This window comes from Anopheles maculipalpis, chromosome 2RL (assembly GCF_943734695.1).
Source record: "Anopheles maculipalpis chromosome 2RL, idAnoMacuDA_375_x, whole genome shotgun sequence".
In the NCBI taxonomy this organism is placed as follows: domain Eukaryota; kingdom Metazoa; phylum Arthropoda; class Insecta; order Diptera; family Culicidae; genus Anopheles; species Anopheles maculipalpis.
In genome coordinates this window covers 77142616-77163255 of record NC_064871.1, presented here as the reverse complement: position 1 = coordinate 77163255, position 20640 = coordinate 77142616, and the positions used below count along the sequence as shown (strand labels likewise).

At 44.2% G+C, this 20640-nt stretch overlaps 2 protein-coding genes across 3 annotated transcripts in view; one reads left to right on the top strand and one right to left on the bottom strand.

The window, feature by feature from the left end:
• Window positions 1–20640, top strand: part of LOC126568396 (phosphatase Herzog) — a 201073-nt gene that overhangs the window by 33587 nt on the left and 146846 nt on the right. The window lies entirely within an intron of this gene.
• The window catches only part of LOC126568139 (transcription factor collier), a 51784-nt gene that overhangs the window by 22190 nt on the left and 8954 nt on the right, over window positions 1–20640 (bottom strand). For both annotated transcript variants that reach the window (XM_050224563.1, XM_050224562.1), the window contains exons 4-6: window positions 17980–18035; window positions 8771–8844; window positions 7107–7175 (exon numbers count right to left, since the gene is read on the bottom strand). In XM_050224563.1, coding sequence (XP_050080520.1) covers window positions 7107–7175; window positions 8771–8844; window positions 17980–18035 — 199 coding nt within the window. The remainder of the gene's footprint in view (window positions 1–7106; window positions 7176–8770; window positions 8845–17979; window positions 18036–20640) is intronic.

The following is a 20640-nucleotide window of genomic DNA, read 5'->3' as shown; positions in this document are numbered from 1 at the left end:
TAGAAGATTGGAAATACATTTTATGAGGCTCACTCGACTGGCACGACCTTAATAGCATCCAGACGCATCCAGACATCCAGACGTTCCCTTCATATTGTGTTATTTAATGACATCAGGAACGTATGATTACAAGATATGAGTACTTCACACGTGTCTGTACGGATAAAAAGCCGCATCAGGAACTGTTGAACTCTTGGAAGATAATAAAAACAAGAGTGACAACGTAATTAAAATTGCGTACATGATTCTTTTAAAAAGCGAATCTAATTGACGGACATTTCTACCCCATAAGGAGCTATTTGGCTTAAATTCCCCTGAACTTAAGCTGCCCTAATCAGACACTATAGAGATGTCAATTGAAAGCGGCCTCGACTTCTTGGCCGAGGTGTGAATATGTCAAACATTCTTCCCGTCTACCACAAACCAAACTTCTCGCGGCAGCAGTGTCATAAATCCACTGACACTCCCATTTTTTGTCGTCCAATTAATCCAACCCCTTTCCGTAATCGTTAACTGTGCGCGCTCTTACACGAAATAGGAGCTTGTTTACGTTCCACACTGTCTGCTTGGAGTTGCTGCGCCACGAAAGGCTCGTCCAAACATGGAGTTTGTCCGTTTTGCTGCTCGATCATGCCAACTGTCCGCTTGCCAAAGAAATCCGCTTACACCTACGAATGTCCTGAGGCTGAGCGTCGTCTGTTAGATTTGGTCAACTCACGAGCCTAATGTCCACCCCTTAGCGCAACCCGAATCGGCGATATCGATCAGTTTTAATTGCTTGATTAAATAATGCTTAATTTAATTGCGTATCGCCCGCCTATCTTGTGTCCTGTGTACGAAGCGTGTACCTAAGCGGACAATAGTGAGGTTTGGTTGGACATCAAAACAAAAAAAAAAAGAAAGACCAGCAAAAAACAATACCATAAGTTTATGAATTTTCATTTCAGCACCAGCTGACGAACTTGATTTGATGCTGGGAACCGCTTTTGGACAGTTTGCGTGTTACTATGTGTGGCCTTCAAAATCGGCAAACGCGGCAACCGTGGCGAAACGGGTCATAAATCATGAAACCTTTTCGTGTAGGCAGTGACCGCCACCAGGACCAGGTTTCACCACGTTCAGCCATTTATGGTGAACGGCAGAGAATGGACTCTCTCGGCGTGCGTGCGTTGTGTGTGATGTGTGGTGCAGAACAGCACAGAAGCCGGACATTGTCGTGGAGACGTCGCCCAAGTGGAATCATCACAGTTATGACAACACGGTCTGACAGTAAAAGACATTCCTGTGATGTTTCTTTTTTTCCGTCCACTTCGAAGGCATGGCAACCGTTGCATTCCAGGCGGAGGAGTAGCGTTGGACGTTAAGGCTACCTCCATATGCCTCTTCTAGATGGAATCAATCTTATTAAAGTTTATTTGATTGTTTCTGCTCACTTTGTCCCGTGTTCTCTCCTTGCTGTTGTTTTTTTTTTGCGGACCTCCAAGAAGCAGAAGAAAGATACGTCGAAAGGAACGCAATTCAAGTTATGATTTGGCGTTCCTTGTGAATCCGAATAGCGGATTGATTTGCCTCCAAATAATACACAGTCAAACTCAAACGGATAACTTTCCAATCCGACCGCACCGTTACAACTTCTAGGTGGATCTGTTCTCCTCCGCTAGCGCACGATGATCCGCACACGCTAGACCGACCGACCAGGCAGGCATTACCGGACACGCTCGGAATGAAATATTTATGAGCTACCGTATCATAAAAGGAAGCTTTTCGTGCCTCGCGTAAGTGGTGCTTTGTTCGCCACCTAGTACACCCCCGATAGGCACACTCGCTCGGTACTTCGGCTAGAATTTGTCTAAAATGGTACCACTCGTTAGAGGGCTTTCTTCGTCCGGTGTTGTGACTTCGTTTGAAGACGGTTAGGCCACAAGGAGATGAAAACACCATTAAAATACAATCGAATGTCCGGCGGTTCGTTGCTGCCCCTCTCCACTGCTTGTGGGTTGTCTTCTTTCGCTGCGTGGCAGTCTTCATCGACGCAAGACCGCAAGCGGTTCAAGAGCGGCAAGCCGAAAGCCGACCTTACCTTTTTCCGATTGGCTACAAATTAAGTGAGTGATGTCGCGTCGATGCCATGTGCGTTGCGTACGCTGTCGTGATCGCTTTTTTTTTTTTAGACCCCCGCTCCTGCTGGTTTTATTTATATTCCGAACGTTTTGCGTTACGGGGCCTCGCGCGGAATGGTTTCGCTGTTTTTCGTGAGTGTTTGCAGTGACCGGACCTCCGGAGTTGAATGTCGCCCGCGAACTAGCGGCGACGGTAGGCCTGGTGGCGGGTGCGTTGTCGTAGATCATGGTCCGGAAAAGGGCGATCATCGGACGAGCGAATTCGCATCCACAACCCCGGAGCAGTTTCGGAAGCTACGCGTCCGGATAAGGAAACAACCTCCAATCGAACCGTTCGCCTTCCCAAACCCGAATCCCTCGGTAGTGTTCCACAGTTTTATGCTAATGCTCACATGACGCTGTCTTGTGAGCGTAGAAGTAGAAGGACGGTTTTATTTTGTCCTCCTCCTTTCGTCAGCCGGTCACATTCGGTCCGAGAAGGGCTGGCAAGACAACTCAAGCACATTTGCATTGTCGACATTTTTGAAAGATTCAATTAATTCGTCGTTTGTCGAGCGGGCGGCCATCCGAGCGCGACTCGCGATGCCAAGGGACAGGAATTTTAATGGCCGACGCAAGCGTACTTGCGCCTGCCGTTGCGTTTACATGTGTCGTACACATGATTTGACGACGGTACGGGAGCGAACGGTGCGTAGTGAAGTTGTTTGATTGGAAGCAGCAGTACCGATGGCTCGATGTTTGACAATCTAAACGCCACGTGCATTTGATTGCGGTAATCTTCGCGTAAACCGCACGTGACTGGGCTGACGTCGGCATGGCTTTCTTTGGCTGGGATCGCCCAAAGAGATGGACACGTTTAAACGGAGTGCTTGCTGTTTGTTTCTTGATTTAATGAATGGTTTACTTACGATGGACAATTGACGTATGGATGCCTTTTAATAAGAGCACAACTTTGTTCAACTTTTTCTGTTTTCTGTTGCATTGTTTGCAGTCCTCAAATTTATGCTTTCATCTTCCGTATTACTTGTTGCATCTTGGCAGTTTTGTGTTTAATTTTATCACCTTGAGATGTTGAGCAATTCTCGAAAGCTCTTACAACCTTTTTTTGATTATTTTGATATAGTCCTTATACAAACTTTAGGCTTCGCAAAGTAAAAGGAACAACTATCGGAAAGTTGTCCCATTTCATGTCCTGTGCTCGTTAAGTACAAATTGAATTACTCTGCACCGCGAACATGGCACGCTCGCCCAGCAAAATACTATTAAACCCCACCCCACACTGCAGCTCTCCTGCGCAAAGCCGCAAAGGATATCAGTTACAAGTGTCCTGAAACGTTCGGGCAACAATTTTCCTATCGCCTTTCGACATTTCGAACTGTTCGACAGCAAGCGACCACCGATCGGCGAAGTAGCTCAAAGTCTTTTCGCAAGGAGAAACTTTTGCAAGACTTGTGCCGTGCATTGCTGACAGATACCGCAAACCTTTCCTCCTTTCTCCATTCCATTCCGTTCCTCCGCGGGATGAAATAGGATCAGAGAAAAGCCGGTCTTTTTCCCCGTGGCTTTCGATCCGTTTCGTTCCGTTTTTCCCGTTTCGGACGCTTTTTCTGCTAACTTCGTGACGCGTTGACGCGTTCGCTCCAGTTCCAGTGCGTCCACACAAAACAGCCCAACTGATCCGCTCGTTTGCTGGATATCGTGGGATGGACGGCTTCTAATTGAATAAAAATAAAGACGGCCGATGATTGTGATGCCAATTTTGTAATGTTTATTGTTAAAGTCAAAAATGGCACGTGATATGGATATTGAAGCTTACGACGCTCGTGCCCAAACTGCCCGTCCTTTTCGCTCTTGCACTTCAGTTGCTTGAGACGATGAAAAATGACGACCAAGTTGGGGACAAGGTGCAGTGAAAAAAAAACACACACACACACACCGTACACCTACCAACAATGAACAGTAGCTGGTTCAGCAATGGTAAGGAACGAATGCATGACGAAGAAAAAAAAGCTCCAACTTTACGGAAAACAAACTGATGAAGATGAATTATGTATCGTGCCTTTCTTCGTCCTTAGCTATCGCGCTTGCTTAAGCCGCGTGCGCAAACTCAAGGGCTTAAGGGCCGACCGGCCCGGTTAAAAAGACGCTTAAACCACAATCCGTGCGCATCCGCATGTGTACAGGGGAAAAAGGGCTGTTTTTGTTTTATAAGTGAAGCCTCAAGACACGATCCAAGTCTCTCTCTTTTTGTCTTTGTCATCGATCGTGCAAGCGTGCAGTTGCAGGTTGGTGTTTTTTTGTGGATTATTGCTTGCTTTACTGACGATATAGTTGTTGACAAACGGGTTAAGTAAAACTGGAAAAGAATTGTTCAATAAAAGTGGAGTTAAAAGGTTCAAAACCTACTTTAAGTTCTTGAGCGCTTATTATCCAGCTGTTTTGTTAAGTTTTAACGGTTATTTTAAAATGGAAAATTAAAGCATGGAGGGTTTTAAATGGCAACCTATCTTATGAATTACTTGATCTTTATCGTATTTGTAAACTCGATAAAAACTAAAGCTATTAAATTACAATAAAATCAATCAACTCTACCATATAAACTCAATCTTAACCAAAAAATAAGACTCAATTAAAGTAATACATAAATAAAGACTACAAGAAATTAATAATAATTCCACTTGAAGCAATAAATCCAACCATCCATGCACTCATCCCTATTACGCACAGAACAAATATAGCATTTATGACACTGCACCGGCTAAACCGGTACGTGCTGGTCGCGCCTAGGGCTCCCGGGACATGCACGAGAACACGAGCCACATCTTGTTACAAACGCGCGCGCGCGCGTTCGACTTCTGACGCTTCGGACGCGTCACCATTGGTGGGCAAGCACAAAACCATTTAGCATTCGATTTTAGATTGATTGATTACGCACCGTTACGATTATTGTTATTAGCTTTTGTTTGCCAGGAGAAAGCCATCTCGAGCAACTTCGTGGAACTAACGCACGGACCGCAAGCTGTATTTCGCCTTATTCGCTGAAGTCATTCCACAGTGAAGGTTCCGCTGCTCGTTAGCCCGGGGATAAGTTATTCGCCTTTCATCACCATGATCGTTAAAGCGTAAGCGTATTGGGAAGCTTTTCCCATTCAGAGTTCTGAAGATGCCGACGAGTTCGATTTCTGGTAGGTACGAGCGAATTCCAAGCGTGTCGCATAATTCACCGACTACTGCCGGCCTGGCGTTGACCTCCGTTCGCTTGCTGTGCCAGAAATCGTCACCGTGACGGAATTCGGTCAAAACTCGCCGTCTCGGTATGCTGTGGAAGCTGTGTGATCTACCGTTTTTGGATCTACCCGGGACCATCTTGGGCCGGGGACGATTGAGTGCCGAGTCGGAATGTAGTTCGGTGCGTGATTGGACCGTTCCGACGTGACAGGTGGAAATATTTGTTTCTTGGAATCCTTCTTTTTTACGTGTGGATTTCATTCTAGCAGCTTTGGAAAGGTACAGGATATAGACAACCGCATTAACATGCTTATCATGAAGCACAAGATCGCCATACGCAGAGGGAAAGACGGTCCAAAAACGCCACCATTGTTGAGGTTAATGTCACCAAGCTACGCCTATAAATCCGGCTCAAGGCAGTAAACAATCTAGCTTATCACTTTGTATTTAAACCGTATGAAGGCTTTTCCTCTGCTAGGCACGATCGTAGCACCAGCAGATCACCTAAAAAGGGATCGGCACGATCGATTTGCGGTTCCGCGGCTCAGCCGTCTTAGCCGCAAGCCAAGTGTCAAATAGATGAAATATATGACGCTAATGAGCGTCACAATCTTGATCGGCTGTCATATCGCTGCTTTATTGCGGCTGACTGATCACGAGGAAAAATCACTGCACCATACCTCCTCATTCGCGAGTGTGCGTGTGTGTGTGTGTGTGTGGATGCTCGTTCTGAAGAGGGTTTTTTTTCCTCTGTATATCTCAACACAATCCTTTTCCGTACCCTGTGCAGCACTTCGAAATACCGCTCGTGTGTGGTCGCAGTCAATCAGAAAAATACCTGTCCTTCCCATATTTTTCCTGCGCGTGATTGGAGCGAAATAAATAAAGCAAGCTGAACCCGAACCAAGTCAAGATCGAGCAACAGGCACTTTTTCGTGGCGAAATCGCGCAAGAAAAACAGTGCGTCCTCGTGCAGGGCCGCACGCCGTGTGTGTTCGCTGTGTGTGTGTGTGTTTGCACACTGCATCGAGCTCGCGAAGACAACAATCACCCGCATCGAACCCTCGGTCGGATGATCTACCGCGACGCATCGTGGTCCGGGCGCAAAACATGCGCGCGGAATTTCAATGATCAATCCCGCTTTCCCGAACGGCAAACGGGACGGATGGAAGATAAAATTAATGCGAAGAGCAAATGAAAGAAAAAGAAACAAAACACACATTCGCACACACCGGAGGAACCGGTGCGGTGCAGGGGAAGGCAATACGTATTTCAAGTATTTTACAAATTTCCCAAAAAAATAAACATTCACCTCCTTCCCTACACTCCATACATACACCAAGAAGGTGATGTTGTTGCTCAGGATCACGTTAAAAGCACGACAAGAAGCGACCTGTGTGCGGTGGTTTTTTGGCAGAGGGCTTTAATTTGTATTAATTATTCAAACCCTACCCACGGCTGTGGACCTATCCGCTGAACGTAACGCATCAAATTTGATGTAGACGTTCGAAGACGGGACGGTCGCCTCAGTTGTGTGCGAAATCATTCCGCCGGAACACCCACGCAGAGTTACTGAGAAATTGAGGTTAGGAAGCTAATGACCGGGTTTTGTGGAGGACAGTTTTAAATGTAATTATCGTGCCCTGTCCGTTGGTATGTCATAAGGTGCACCTTCTTGCGATCGATTGTTGCCTCAATTAAGTTGTTGAGCAAGCGGGAGACTGTTGGTTTGTGTGACGTATGTAGGTATTCACTTACCGATCGATAATCACAGGATCTGACGGTGTTTCGTTTCGATTGCCACAGCTTTTCTTGTCACAGCATCGACTGAAATGAGCAAAAGGATGAGAGAAAATATTATTAAAGCATGCCTTGCCAGACAGCACAATCGTACGGTATAAACTAATAACAAACAGCTGTCATAATAAAAATGGTTTCTAAATTTAACACTACGTGGCGCTAGCGAGGCAAATCTAAGTAGCTAGTTTTTATTTATTACATTGAAATCGTTTCTTGAAGCCTGTGTTCTAGTTTCTCCCAAAAGTTCAACATTCGATCTCCATAAAGTTGTTAGCTTATGCGCAAATCTTTCCCATGCTCTACAGGGGGCAAGAAATTCGAAATGGAACATTGATTTGTACCGACCAATAAACAATATTATCTAACCTTTTCGCTTCGCCTCTTCGCCTACCCCACCCTTCCCCCTCCCTAACGCAAAATATTTGAACCAGTTTTCGAAGTTTAATCTGACATAAAAATAAACTTCCCGTAACCCATCCACACCCTTAACAGTACGCCACCATCCGGTGCTGGTGCGGAAAAGTGTCTTTCTTCAGCAAGTTTTTATCGCTCGGCCTCCACCAAATATTGATTGGCAAGAATTTGTTGCCTGGTGTGAGTTTGTTGGCGCTTATTTTTGTCCTTCCGTTCGGTGGACTCGGGTGGGGTGCCGAGAACTTACCCACCATCTTGTTCCTGCCATCTGTCCCCTTTTTTTGCATGCTTCTTTCTAGTACAGCGAGACACTTAAAGATGCCTTCGCCACTAGCCGAAACCCAAGCAAACAAACGTACGGTCATCTTAACCTTTTCCCGGGAGTTCCCGGATGTTTGTGTGATGGATACAAAGTTTTTTTTTCTTCTTCTCGTCTTATTTTGCCAACGGGAAGGGCAGCACAAAATGGCGTGAACACGCACACACTTCCGGATACTCGGCACGGCAGCAAGGTTCTTCCTGCTGAGGGAAAATGAATGTTTCGGCTCGGAGGACATTCATCGGCAGGAAGAAGTTCGATTTTTCGCTTCGCCGTTCCCAGGGGAATCCCAATCCCCGGAAGCTGTAGGTTTTGCGGACGCCGGACAAACCAGAGGACGGCGTGTCGTCGCTACCAATCACCGAAGATGTCGCACAATCGTGGGATAGGCGGGACGGGAAGGATGTGACAAATGGGCCGAGAGGAAACAGCCGAAATGCCATAAGAATAGGCACACGTATTCAGTTTTTGCTGGTTGTTTGGAGGCGCGTAACGCGTTTCGCAACGCCTCAGCTATCGGGCAGCAAAATGGGACAGGATTTGTGCTTCACTGTGAGCACAACTTCGAACTTAAAGTTAAAGCTCAATTGGGCGAAGCAGGACAGACTGGTCCTTGCGTTTCTAGGTTAAGAAGCTAGTGCTTCAGTGACAGTTGAACGAAAGAATGAATCTTTTGACCTTTTGACAGTTTAGTCAACAATCGCGCGGACTGACTAACTTCGGCAGGACCACCAAGACAAGAAGCGTGGATGGACGGCAATCGGATTAGACTGTGGCAGCTGCTGTCATGAAATTCTTCACATTTAGTTAACAGCAACTTGCACTTGATAGTAGAACAAGTATCCACAAAAGAAAACGAAACATAAAACTATTGCTCCACATCACTCACCTGCACATGACTTCGTGCGTCAGCAGTACTCGGCACATCTCCGGATTCTTGTCCTGTCCTTCGTACACGATCGCCTGCAAAGAACGAACAGAACGGTTGAAAGATGGTGTTAGTATGAAGGCAAACTAGCAAAACAGTACAACTCTGCCACAACCGATTAGAATCGATAGTAAATGGCCACATAAACAGCTTCTTTATGTGGAGCAATTGAAATGCTGGTAGCTGACATGGTGCCGTCCTGTTGCACGTAACGCTTTCCCCGATGCTACCGATGAAATTCAGTGTTTATGTGTGTGTGTGTGTTTGTGCGCATTCGTGCGGTCATTTGTTGAACAACTCCGCTAAAACCCTTTCCAACCGGGCTGAACATATTACCTTGTGTCCTTGTGTCTTTTGGACGACTCTTCCTTGCCTTTCTGCCGGCACGAAGCGTTCGTAGCGCATCGTTCGCACCGCTGCTCTGCTCTGCTCTGCTGTGTTTGCTAACCATTAATAATACTGTCAACTGGAGCATTTATTACAGCTTACACCAGTAAAGGTGTACTAGAGATAGAGGAAAAATATCACAGCACAGCGAAAAAACCCGAACACGAACGAGACAAAAAAAGGGAAAACAAAAGTAACTTCAAACCAGTGGCCGGAGCGCGATTACCGACCGGCTCGATTCTCCACGATTCTCGGTGACTGTTTGTTTGAAGACAAACACGACACGTGGCCGGGGTGACGGTTTTCGGTCCGTGCCGTCCATGATGCCGTCTGTCCATGTGCAATAATATCTAAGGCAAACAGTGGTTTGGTCTACAGCAAAGGTACAGAGTCGTATGTGTGGGGCCGTGTGGCCATTTGCGTTGTGGCTAGGGCGGTTATACGTACTGTTGGAGGGCATGAAAAATTCAGCTGATAAACAATGCGAAATAAACTCACCATTGGCACGCTAGAGCAGGTTAAAGTCGAGGCACCCTGTGTGAGGGGCCAACTGTTTGAAAGAATTATTCGCCTGCTAACATTATCTGAAGGGCAGTGTAGAAGAGACTGCATTAGTCAGTTTATTGAATGCTCATGAGTGGTGAACTTGAGCTAGCAATGAAGTTATCCGAAAGGATTCGATGCATAGGATGGTCTGAAGTTCTAGTTTAAATTTTTACTACTGTCGAGGCTCTTTTTCAAGCCCAAATTCAGCACGTCCTTAAGAGTCAGCCTAAGAGACAGCTCCAATATAACCCATGAGCAATCTGTCCTGTCTTCAAAATCTTCCACTTGTTTGTTTTCTAAGAATTGGTTTATAAACTTCCATAGACCCCATAGATTCTTGAAGTTTCCAAATAAAAACACGAGTTTAAAAAGAAATCATGATCACCCTCTTGATCTTTAAGAATATGCAAATAGATTAAGGCTTCTCCTTCAAGATTCCCATCATCTTCTAAACCAAGAGGTTGTGTATAGAGAGCAGACAGTGCAAGACGACTTCGAAAAGTTATTGATCAAACATTAAAAAACTACCAACATTTCTAATCCCTTTACAAGATTATCAAGTGCATGTGTGACATACAGCATCATTTATCACCTTAATTGCGAGGGTACGTGCGCATCCATTGCCAATCAAGCCATTTTTGCACCAAATATCGGAAGCTGATCGTTCGGTAGTTTGGTTGGCCACTTTTCCTATCGTTTTTAATTTGATAAGCTACCGCCAGGCCTGCAGCCTGTTTCCATCTCAATCACGTATATAAGCTGCACTCCGAAGCGGGCACGTGTCTAGTTCCTCATTCCCCCCCCTCCCACGCCTCTCAAAGCGTACGGAAGTGAACGGGAAGTGATTGTGTAAATTTTAATCACTTCCCTTCAAGTTTTGAGGGCCACCACCCCACCAGTGAGGGTAACGCACTGCCTCCACATCATCATCATCATCTTCGTTCGTCCTTATTACAATTCTACTTCCCGCCCAAGCAAGCCCCCACGCAAGATGTTACGATTATCGATGGCACGCGACCCACCGCCGACACCGGGCAGAGGGTTGCTTTGGCCACGTGGCAGCTTGTTGGCTTAGGTTGGCTGGCCCATATGTCTTACTTATTAGCGGACCTGGGAAGGGAAAAGAAAAACCACGTGTTGGCACGTGGAGGTACGGTTGTCTGGTGGAACGGGTCTGTGAGTAGGGAGGTGAAGACTTCAATAGGAAAACATAACAAAAAAAAACACACGAAGCACAACACAAATACAATTAAGTTTTCTTCGTGTTGGATTTTATTTCTTCCTGTTGGTTTTTCCCGTCGTATGCATGGGAAACTGTTCGGGAAATGTGTAAGAGGGAACCACATTTAAATACCGTAACGAATGTGCCCTTCCAAACAGCGTGGCTTTGTTTGCTCAGGAAGCACAACACACCACTATTAGTGTATGCTCCTTCCTTCCTGTGTTGATGTAATGAAATCGATAGTTTGGCAATTTGATGGATTATGCTCAAGCACGAACTATTAATCTATTCCTGTGTTGTGCATTTCTTGCCCTTTTATCCTACCCAATGAGGTCCAAGCCTAGACGAAGTGCGTATTTTACGCAGCTTTGCATAGTAAAGCTCGTGACACTAATTCGTGGATTTGCCAACTAGCAGACGACACTTAGTCTAATGCATTCAATTTGTCTAATGGCACACAAATACAACTCAAAATTCCACCTTCATGCCCACGCTCCGAAGGACGTAAAAAAAAAAGGGGGCAACACACCAACTTGTAATAAAAACGCCATCGCGAGTGTAATCAGTGCTTGACGGGTTACCTTTCTTCTTGACATTTTTATTCGTTACAAAAGCAAAAACACAAACACACCGGACACAGAACGGATTGGTTTGGCGGGGTCGTTCTGGTACTCTGCTATCTATGTGCTTGTCTGGTGTGGTTCAGCAAAATACCCGGCCAAACTACAGAGGCCGCCGGATAAACGGTGCTCCCGAGAGAATGATTTGAATTGTAAACAACAACAACGACGCGTGGTAGAAGCAACAGCAGAGGGAGAGAGAAAAAATGGAAGGAAGTCAGCAAAAACTGTACACAGGCTTTAACTGAAATTTTTAACAGGAAGTTTAAACCAGAACACAAAGGGAGGACACAAAAAACAAACACAGACTGTTGTGATCTGTGTGCCTGATAGTGCCTGGTCGCGGGATGCACAGTTGCGAACGAAATAGCTTTACAATCAGTAACAATCCAACATCATCCATTCTTTTCCTTTTTTTTTTTTGCCACACCGAATGCAAACGAATGCAGCAGCAGTTAAAAGAATTTTGCGCAACACTCGCATCCACTACACACGATCGTACAACTTTATTTCACTCTGTTTCAGCTTGTTTTTTGCCATCTTTAGAGCGCACCATCACGGTGTGGCACGGTGTGGTTGTGGTTTACGTATGTCGTAGGCAACAATTAACAGGTGAATCGTGCGGTGATTTGTGTGCAGAGTGTGTTAATTTGTGTCAATTTAGAATCGTTTGTTGGTTCGAGTGTTTAGCAAAACGCTTAGGAAAGATACTCAATTTACGATTGTTACTTTACGTTTCATTTTGTGTCTTAATTTGTTTAGGTTTCGTAAAATTTTTGCTTCTATATTTTTTCATTTTTTAAAATTTTTAACGCTTTTGTTATCTTTGTTTTTTTTCAGGAAGGATGACAAATTTAATATTATTTTTTTATTTGCCTTTGTTTATATTTTATATGCTCTTCTATTTTTTATTAACTTTTCATCAAACGCTATGAGAATTTTTTGCTATTTGATAACTTTCCATTCTGGTTGTTGTTGTTCTTATATTTATTTGCTCGTTTTCATTCCTTGGCATGTTCTGTTTGGCTAAAAAAAATTTAGAACAAGCATTCTTTGGGTTTGTCAGTAATTTTAAATCCAGTTCCATCAGTTTTAAATCGATTTTCCAATTCCGTTTTTACTGTTGTTCTTATACCTGTTTATTGTTGTTTTTCATGCTTTACATTTGTTTTAAATATTGTCATGCTCTGATTTATTTTCAATTGGGTAAAAAAACATTCATTTTCATGTGCATTTTTAAACGTGTCTAGATAAACTTTTATTGTTTTACATGAATTTGTAACATTTTTAAATATGTTCTCTTTCGTAATTTTTTTGTTCCATTCAGTTACTAAAATATTTTGGCCAACTTGTAAGCGAATCATTGCTGTGTTTTGTTACAGTTTCCATATTTGTTATTCATTAACATCTCCTCTACTGGCTCCGTTTACAAAACAAAACAGCACCGTACCGGTTCCTACCTTTTACTACGAGATAAATATTTCAACCATAATCAAGTGCACTTTTTATTTACCGTGAAATACTTCCGACCATTTCCCATCCCGTGGGCCGTGATTTAATCCGCTTCCCGTTCGCGTGTTGATGTATATTCCACCTTTTGTTTTTTTGCGCTGTCTTTCCATTTTCCCACCTTGTTCCACTTTCTATGGAACGATCGTGCTCTTATGCTGAGCGAGAAAGATTCAATAATTCGCCTCTCATACTGTTCGTTTGTATCCTTTTTTAAACTTTCCTGAATGAACGAATAAGTCTTCCCTGTATGGGGTAATGTTCCGTACGGTCACACAAAACTACGTGTGCCTCTGTGAAGAATGATCCATCAAGTGTGTATCTTCTCGAAGTTCAAACATCAGTACGATGCTACCGGGAACAAAACAAAAAAAAAAACTCAATCCGAAGCCGTTCCAGTTCGAAAGCGGAATTCAACCAAAAGCAAAAAAACCGAACCTTCCCCCCCCCTTTCCCAAAAACAGTTTGACACCGACCCAAAAACACCGAGCAAAAGGAGCCGCGGGTTTGGAAAAATGCCGTTATGGAATGATGAAAAACTGCCGACCCGACCTCCGACACATATTCATGGGAAATGGCGGCGGATCAAATACGGCAATGGATTTCGGTGTATTTGGCCCAGTTGAAATGTCGCGCACGGTCTCGGCCCCACCGATAAGCGAGTTGGAACGGCTGACTGACGCAGGGATACATAGGGTCGCGGCATGCATTATAAAGCAGCTTCCCGATCGGCCAGCAAAAACAGCACGTCCTTCCGTTTGGCCTTCCGGCCAAACAGGGGATCATCAAGGTGTGTGTGTGTGTGTGTTTTTTTTTATTATTACTTTTCTCCTCTATCTGGTCCATCCATCCACTTTGTTACAGTTTATCGTTGTGTTTTTTGTCTGTGTGGATCTTTAACCTTTTATTTGTGTGTTTTTATGGAGCATTGCAGGACAAGAATTTACCGATTGACCGCGATTTTTATTGACGACGGGTTGAGTTAAATGGCGTTCAAATTAAGATAACGCGAAATAGTTGACAGCTTAGTTAGCAAAGCGCTTAAGCGGGTGTCGTTGTATATTTGATGAGTAAATAAATCATAAATGTAGTCTTTGATGATCCTCAACACTTCATAATCTATCGCTCAAGCTTCAAACAAACAAGATGAGTAGTACAATCCTGATCATCTGACACCTTAAACTAAACACCGGACACGTTTGTTTGGCAGGACACTTGTCCACTTCACAATACCCTTCGTGTTTAACCAGCTCAACACGTAACTTAATCATCGTGAGAGTGCTTCCGGACTTCCAGAAAACGCCAACGTCCTTATCCACTTATCGGCATCAGGCGAATGGTGCCGTGCCAACTTTGCCAACCGACACCGACTTGGGCGAACAATTTACGGAAACGCCCAATCGTTTTAAAATTTTGACCCACACAAAAGCGTCCACGTGCCGTGACGTGATGCGTCGGCATGGGCACAAAGTGTCGGATTAAATTTAAGAAACATTAAAAAAAAAAACTGACGCAAGCGATAAAGTACATGCGATAAGAGGAATTTGGCGCACACGCAGCCGTACGTAGTGATTCAAATACGGCGATAAGCATCCAACCCCTTACTATATACGTGAGTGAGTTTTTCGGCCCATTTAGATGTTCTAAACTTGTAGCTTTATAATCCAGCTGTTATGTTCGACAGGAACGACGAGGAACAGTTTGTTTTCGGAAACGTTTAGCGCATTCAAGTGCAGTACGGTATGCTCTTCTCGGGGAAATGGTTCATACAGTGCGTCGCACTGTCAAAGTAACCCCTCTATGCGCCTGGCAGGCAATGCAAAGCCGAACGAAGAAGGGGTGAATCAAATTACCATTTTACCAGTTGATGATGCAGCCGTACCGATATCGTGCAGCAGCGGTGGTATCGAATATCCTATTAAATTATATCATTTCGTAGCTTTAGAGTCCTGCTGTTGCGCTACATTTACGCCTGCGAATTGGCCTGCCCTGTGCGGCTAAACCTCCAGCAGGGGTGTATGGTTGGGCATTGCGCAAAACAAAAAATCCCTCTTGCAAGTAAGGGTAAGTATCGTGTGATGACGGTTGCTCATTTGATGTGCCAAAAGGGAATGAAAAGTTTTTATTTCCAACCATTCGAATCGGAAACTGTCGGATGCTTTCGAGTGCTCGTTAGAAGTCGTTATGGACCTGCTGTCGAGTGTGTGTGTGTGTGTGTGTCCATGTGTGTAAGGTAAGAGAGATTGTGCAACCACACCGTTTGTATCATTAATTCCAATTACAATTGTATTATGTTTCCGTTCTTATTACTCACTCTACAACAAACAAAAGCATCCGAGCCCGAGTCCAGCTGAGCTGCGTTGATGACCAACCTCAAGGTCGCATCCTTGAGGAAGTCTCTCAAAATTAGTCTGCTAGACGTCCCAGGACCTCCCGCACATCCCATTCATTCATCCCATTTATCAGCAGCACTTTATCTATCACCCTTCAGGCGATCCGCTGCACGGCCGTTCCTCCCGTGCAGAAGGGAACAGATTAGATCCCAATTTATTATTCTCCCCCTCTAGAGTCTGCCAGTCTGTCTGGTGTTACATTTCCATCAGTCGTCTCCTTGCTTTATCTTGCTTTCGAAACGAAAATTTGGAAAGCTGTCATAATTTCCTGCCCATCCTAACCAAAATCAGTTCGGTATCAGTTTTCTATTCGTCGCCCGAAAGGTAGCGACAGACCGTGCTACAACGCCCATAGGAGGTGGCGTAGCCTGGTACCATTAAAAACCGGCTCCGGAGGTTTGGTGGTTATCCAGCTGGATTAGCCCGGCCGGATCAGTGGTTGTAAGCCGGGGCTAATAGATTTTCAGGACAGTGGGATTTGTTTTTCCACGAGAACCCTTGGAAGGTTCTAAGCAAACGCTCAACCACAAGCACTGGGTCACGCGCATTCGACGGCGATGATGATGAGGTTCATAAATATTCGAGGTAACAGAAGACAAGGCTAGGGGTTTGCTAAAAAAAGGACACTTTTCTACACGCTGCTCTCCGAGTGGCAGCTTTTTTTTTTCTTGCGTCATTTGTTGTTTCTTGCCCAAGGATTTACAGTGTACTTTCACGTAAGAAAGGGTCTCCGGATACATGGTCGCTACTAGTATTCGGTAAGTAGAGTTTAATTGATTTACAGATGTTCGATTATGCAACCCGCTGTGAGGGTGTACCATGGCCACTGGGTGGTATCAATTTTCCTACATATGGGAGGGATTTGTATGGCTGCTGGGCTTTGTAGCTTAGGATCGTCCAGTTGTAATGGATGTTTTGGTTTACGTTGGATTAGCTATGTTGGATAAGACGATACACTAACGAGGGGTTACATCAGAGCCGAAGCTACAATGTCGGCAAGGCTTTTGAAAAAAGATGTTGCTGTTACAATATTTTTTATTAATGAGTTGTTTTGAAAAATAACTATTATTATAAATCAATTCTTGAAAGGTAGAATAACTATTTTACTTAAAGGACTCATCTTTCGATGCCCGAAAGCTACCCTTTCTTAGTAATGGTTTATGACCTTAGCTGGACCTTCCACGCAAAATCTGTCACTGGTAGCCACGAGAAATTAGCGTCTACAAAGTACTCCCTACACCCAAACCCAATTGCTGCCATATGGACGTGTCGTGTAGCGCTCATACACACCGCGAGCCACACTAACGACAACTGTCAAGGGCGTCCTGCACGGGCACAGCTCTCCATTTCACGACATTTATCATTTGCCAATTGTCGACTTCATTAAGAAAGCGTACGGCGCAATATAATGAACTTCTGGGTTTCACAAAACGTTGCACAAAGTGCATTCCAATCAAAACAACCATTGTTAGCCCATGGTCTCGAAGCACTTGACACACGGCACAACAGCCAACCCTACCAGTCTGCCAGCCGGGTTTGTTACATTTGTGTGTTACTCTCCCCCAAAGCAAGCCCTTTCTGCGAGTACGTTCAAATGAGGCGTTAATTTTTGATTTGATTCACTAGCCCGAACACACCGAAAACCCTGCCACAACAACTGTCGTCTAGTTCAGTACAGTAGGCTGACATATGGGCAGCCGAGGCAGCGTTATCCAAGAGCAACGCTGTACGATGGCAGCAGAGCAGTTTTTCTTAACCCTCGGCTACAAAATGTCAAACATATTTCGGAACACACGGAGTCGTTAGCCGGCGCATAACGCGTGGTGTCGCAGTGAATGATAGATGGTACGACACGCAGTGGCACCAGAAAAGGGAACGCACTTTCGGAAGGATGAAGTTGTTAGTTTTATTTTGGTAAAACGACCTCTCCAGTGCTCGGGAAATCAGGATATTGATAGTCTTGCACAGTGCAGCGTGCCCTTTTTTTTCTCCCCGAGCGTGGCAGTAAATTGTTTAGAAAAGTGTAAATAATTGACTTGCTCCTGGACGGTGCCGAAGTGAGTGTGTGCAGCAGGATGTTTCCTGTAGCCGGTTCGGCATTAACTATTGAAGCAGAGAAAGTGCAACTGGAATAGTCTTCTCGCAGTTAAAACAATGCAACTGCTACCAGGCCACTGCAATAGTTATCGGAAGCGTCGGAACGAGCTGTCTGTTTCAATTATTCATCGAGGTTTTGAACTCGTTTTCTTCCTAGTGCCTATATTATCTAACAGAAAATGTGGTAGAGTGCGATGCTGCTCGCAACTGCAACGGTCCCTGTTGACAGTTTTATGGAATGGAGTTTGGTTTGAAACTTTTCTAAATCGCCCTTCTCATTGCACTAAGATCGTTAGATTCTATGAGCTTCAAAGTTAACTACCACTGCCCCAAAATGCCCCCTTACAGATTTGGAAAATATTCAATTCTGGCGTACGAGGTTTGCTTTGGACTTACCTGTTTCGTTACCGAGTCGATCAGCCGCACGAAGATATCCTGTTCCTGGCGGGCACCTGGAAATAGAGAAGGAAGAAAACACAATAAAGAAACTACGCAAAACACATACCAGAGAGCAAGAAAATAATCAATACCCCCTGCTCGATTTGATTCCCCATTCGTATCCTCAAACTATAAAGTGGTTCAAAATTTAATAATACTTCTTCGGAAGGTTTCTGTAGCTACTTCCAGCTTCCGGAGGTCCTTCCCTGGTATCGTTGTAATAAGATTTAGTCGTGCTGTTCAATAATTGAAAACACCATAAAGCAAACCAAAGTCCGTCAGAGGGACTCCCCAACTAACCACAGAACTGTTGGAAAAAGGGTGGCCGCTGGAACCACACACACAAGGGATCCCACAGGAATCCTCCGCTCGTGTGAACCGCTCGTATCAAAACACTTAATTTTAATTGGATAAATTAAGAAGATAAAAAAGTTGCTCCTTTTACCACGAGACGGTAAAGTTTGACCAGCTCCCACCGTACGCCGTGGTGGTTCTATTGTTCGTTCGTGATCCCGAAATCTTATTTGTTTATCAAGCGTGTGCGCCTGCCTGGTTGGAGGCATCCCGAATCCGGGGATGTTCCGGGTCTGTTTACGTGTTTTCAAACTCTCGCTTGCTAAATCGAGCGAGTGTTAGAAAGATAGCAAAGAAACAGTCGTTTGCTGCTGGACATGTCCACGCAAGACTCGCTGGACACTGGAAAGGGTTATTTAATTTGGTTCCTTTGGAATTGAAGTTACCACCCCTACGAAGGAAAACCTCGTTTTCTTGGGGTTTTATGCCCGAGGACACTTACGGAGGACACGGTGGACAATGGATTTGGTCGGCCATTTGGTGGCATGTGTGTGTGAGGAGTAATTGTTTGTTTGATTTATTATAAACAAAAACAAGCGACCCTTTGGCCTTAACTCCTTCATTGCTCAGCTGGTGTATGGGATAGCTTACGAATAATCGGCAGTGTGAGGGTTATCGTAAAACCGTCCATTGGTCATTATGCTCCCAGTCACCTGCTCCAGATTGAGCTTAAACAATAGCCCTAGGGAATGGTGTTGAAGACCAACCGGTGTACAGTTTATCGGTACAGGAAGGAACACTAGAATTGGGAAAAACTGAAGAAAATCCGATCGCTGTCGTATGGCTTGCGAGTGCGGGATGTCGTTTGAAGACGAAAAAATATTCCTGGCTACATTTCGACGTATTAAGAGCAACTTTAAAGCCCATTTAAAAGTAGTATCGTGAGAATTGGAAGGATTCTAACGCCTAAAAGTAGGCAATAGTCCATAATTTTTAATTGTTTTCCATATACATATACTGCAAGTGCGACAATCTGAACCTCTTACTGTAAGCGAAATCAAAGTTCGCAATCCCTTCATACGAAGATTTGAAGTTTAATACCTTACAGGTTCATTGATTCCATTGCAAAAACCGATTTTATAGTGTCCAACAGAAAAACACACACATTAAATAGCTATCAGCACTATAAATAAGTTCGGGCGGTGTTGAGACAAGCGTCGTACATTAACCAATTGTACTTTGCTGCAATCTTGCAACACTGTCATTTTGAACTGTCATCTTCAGGCTTTCTTTTTCCCCAGTTTTCATTTACCTGAAATGTAAAAAACCTAGTTTTCATGAGCTACCAAAATGGCAACATTTGTACCGAATGAAAGGGAATTTTGCGGGGAGTTCTGCTTTTTTACTACTCCATGAACAAATCAGCTACTGAAAGTCATAGTTTATAAGTGTTTTTGATGTCCATGCTCCAATAGAAAGAACTTGTCAAATATGTTTTTCAAAAAAAGTAGCATTTTTTTGACTACTAAGCATAGCTCCGGATATTTCTTAAAATATGAAGATAGAGAACTTCGACGCAACACTCGTGGAAGATCCTGCATTTGAAAGACGAACTTGCAAAGGCGTTTGAGGTAACTCAGCCATTCATGTACAAACGTTTTAAAAACTATGGGAATGATCCGCAAGATAGGATACATTGGATGCCATACGAACTGAAGCCAAAGGATCATCGACACCCAGACCGAATATTCAAGAAAAAACTCGACCACATATAGAATGTCCTACTCAACTGAAATAGAATGTCCTACTCAACCGTACAGCCCAGACAACGTGCCTTCTGGTTATTATCTTTTTCTATCGTCCTGCAACAGAGAAGTGCATAAATGGATCGAATGGAATGCATAGCTTTTCCCGAAGGAATCTATAATTTGCCACAAGGATGAGAAAGAGTAATAATCAACGTAATAGAAAATACTTTTGAAACTGGAAGAGTATCAATATCCTTAAGAATCAGAACCATCTTAGGACGGTTCTGTCAAAAAAGGAATTATATAAATCTCCCCATTTCTCACCAAAATTTGTCTCCCATTCTCGTCAAAATTGCACCGATAAACACGAGTTCCTTGTCGCGTTAACATGCTGCTACACGTTGTTTCCACTATTTCGTTTTTCTGCACACATTTCCTATTCTTCCTGCACGTTAACAATGTGCAAACAAACGCTCCAGCGTGCTTCCAAACAGAGCTCCCAAAGTCACATGAATTATGCAATTATGCTAAACCAAGCGTAGCAGTTCTTTATTCCGTTGGATCACAGCGTATCCCG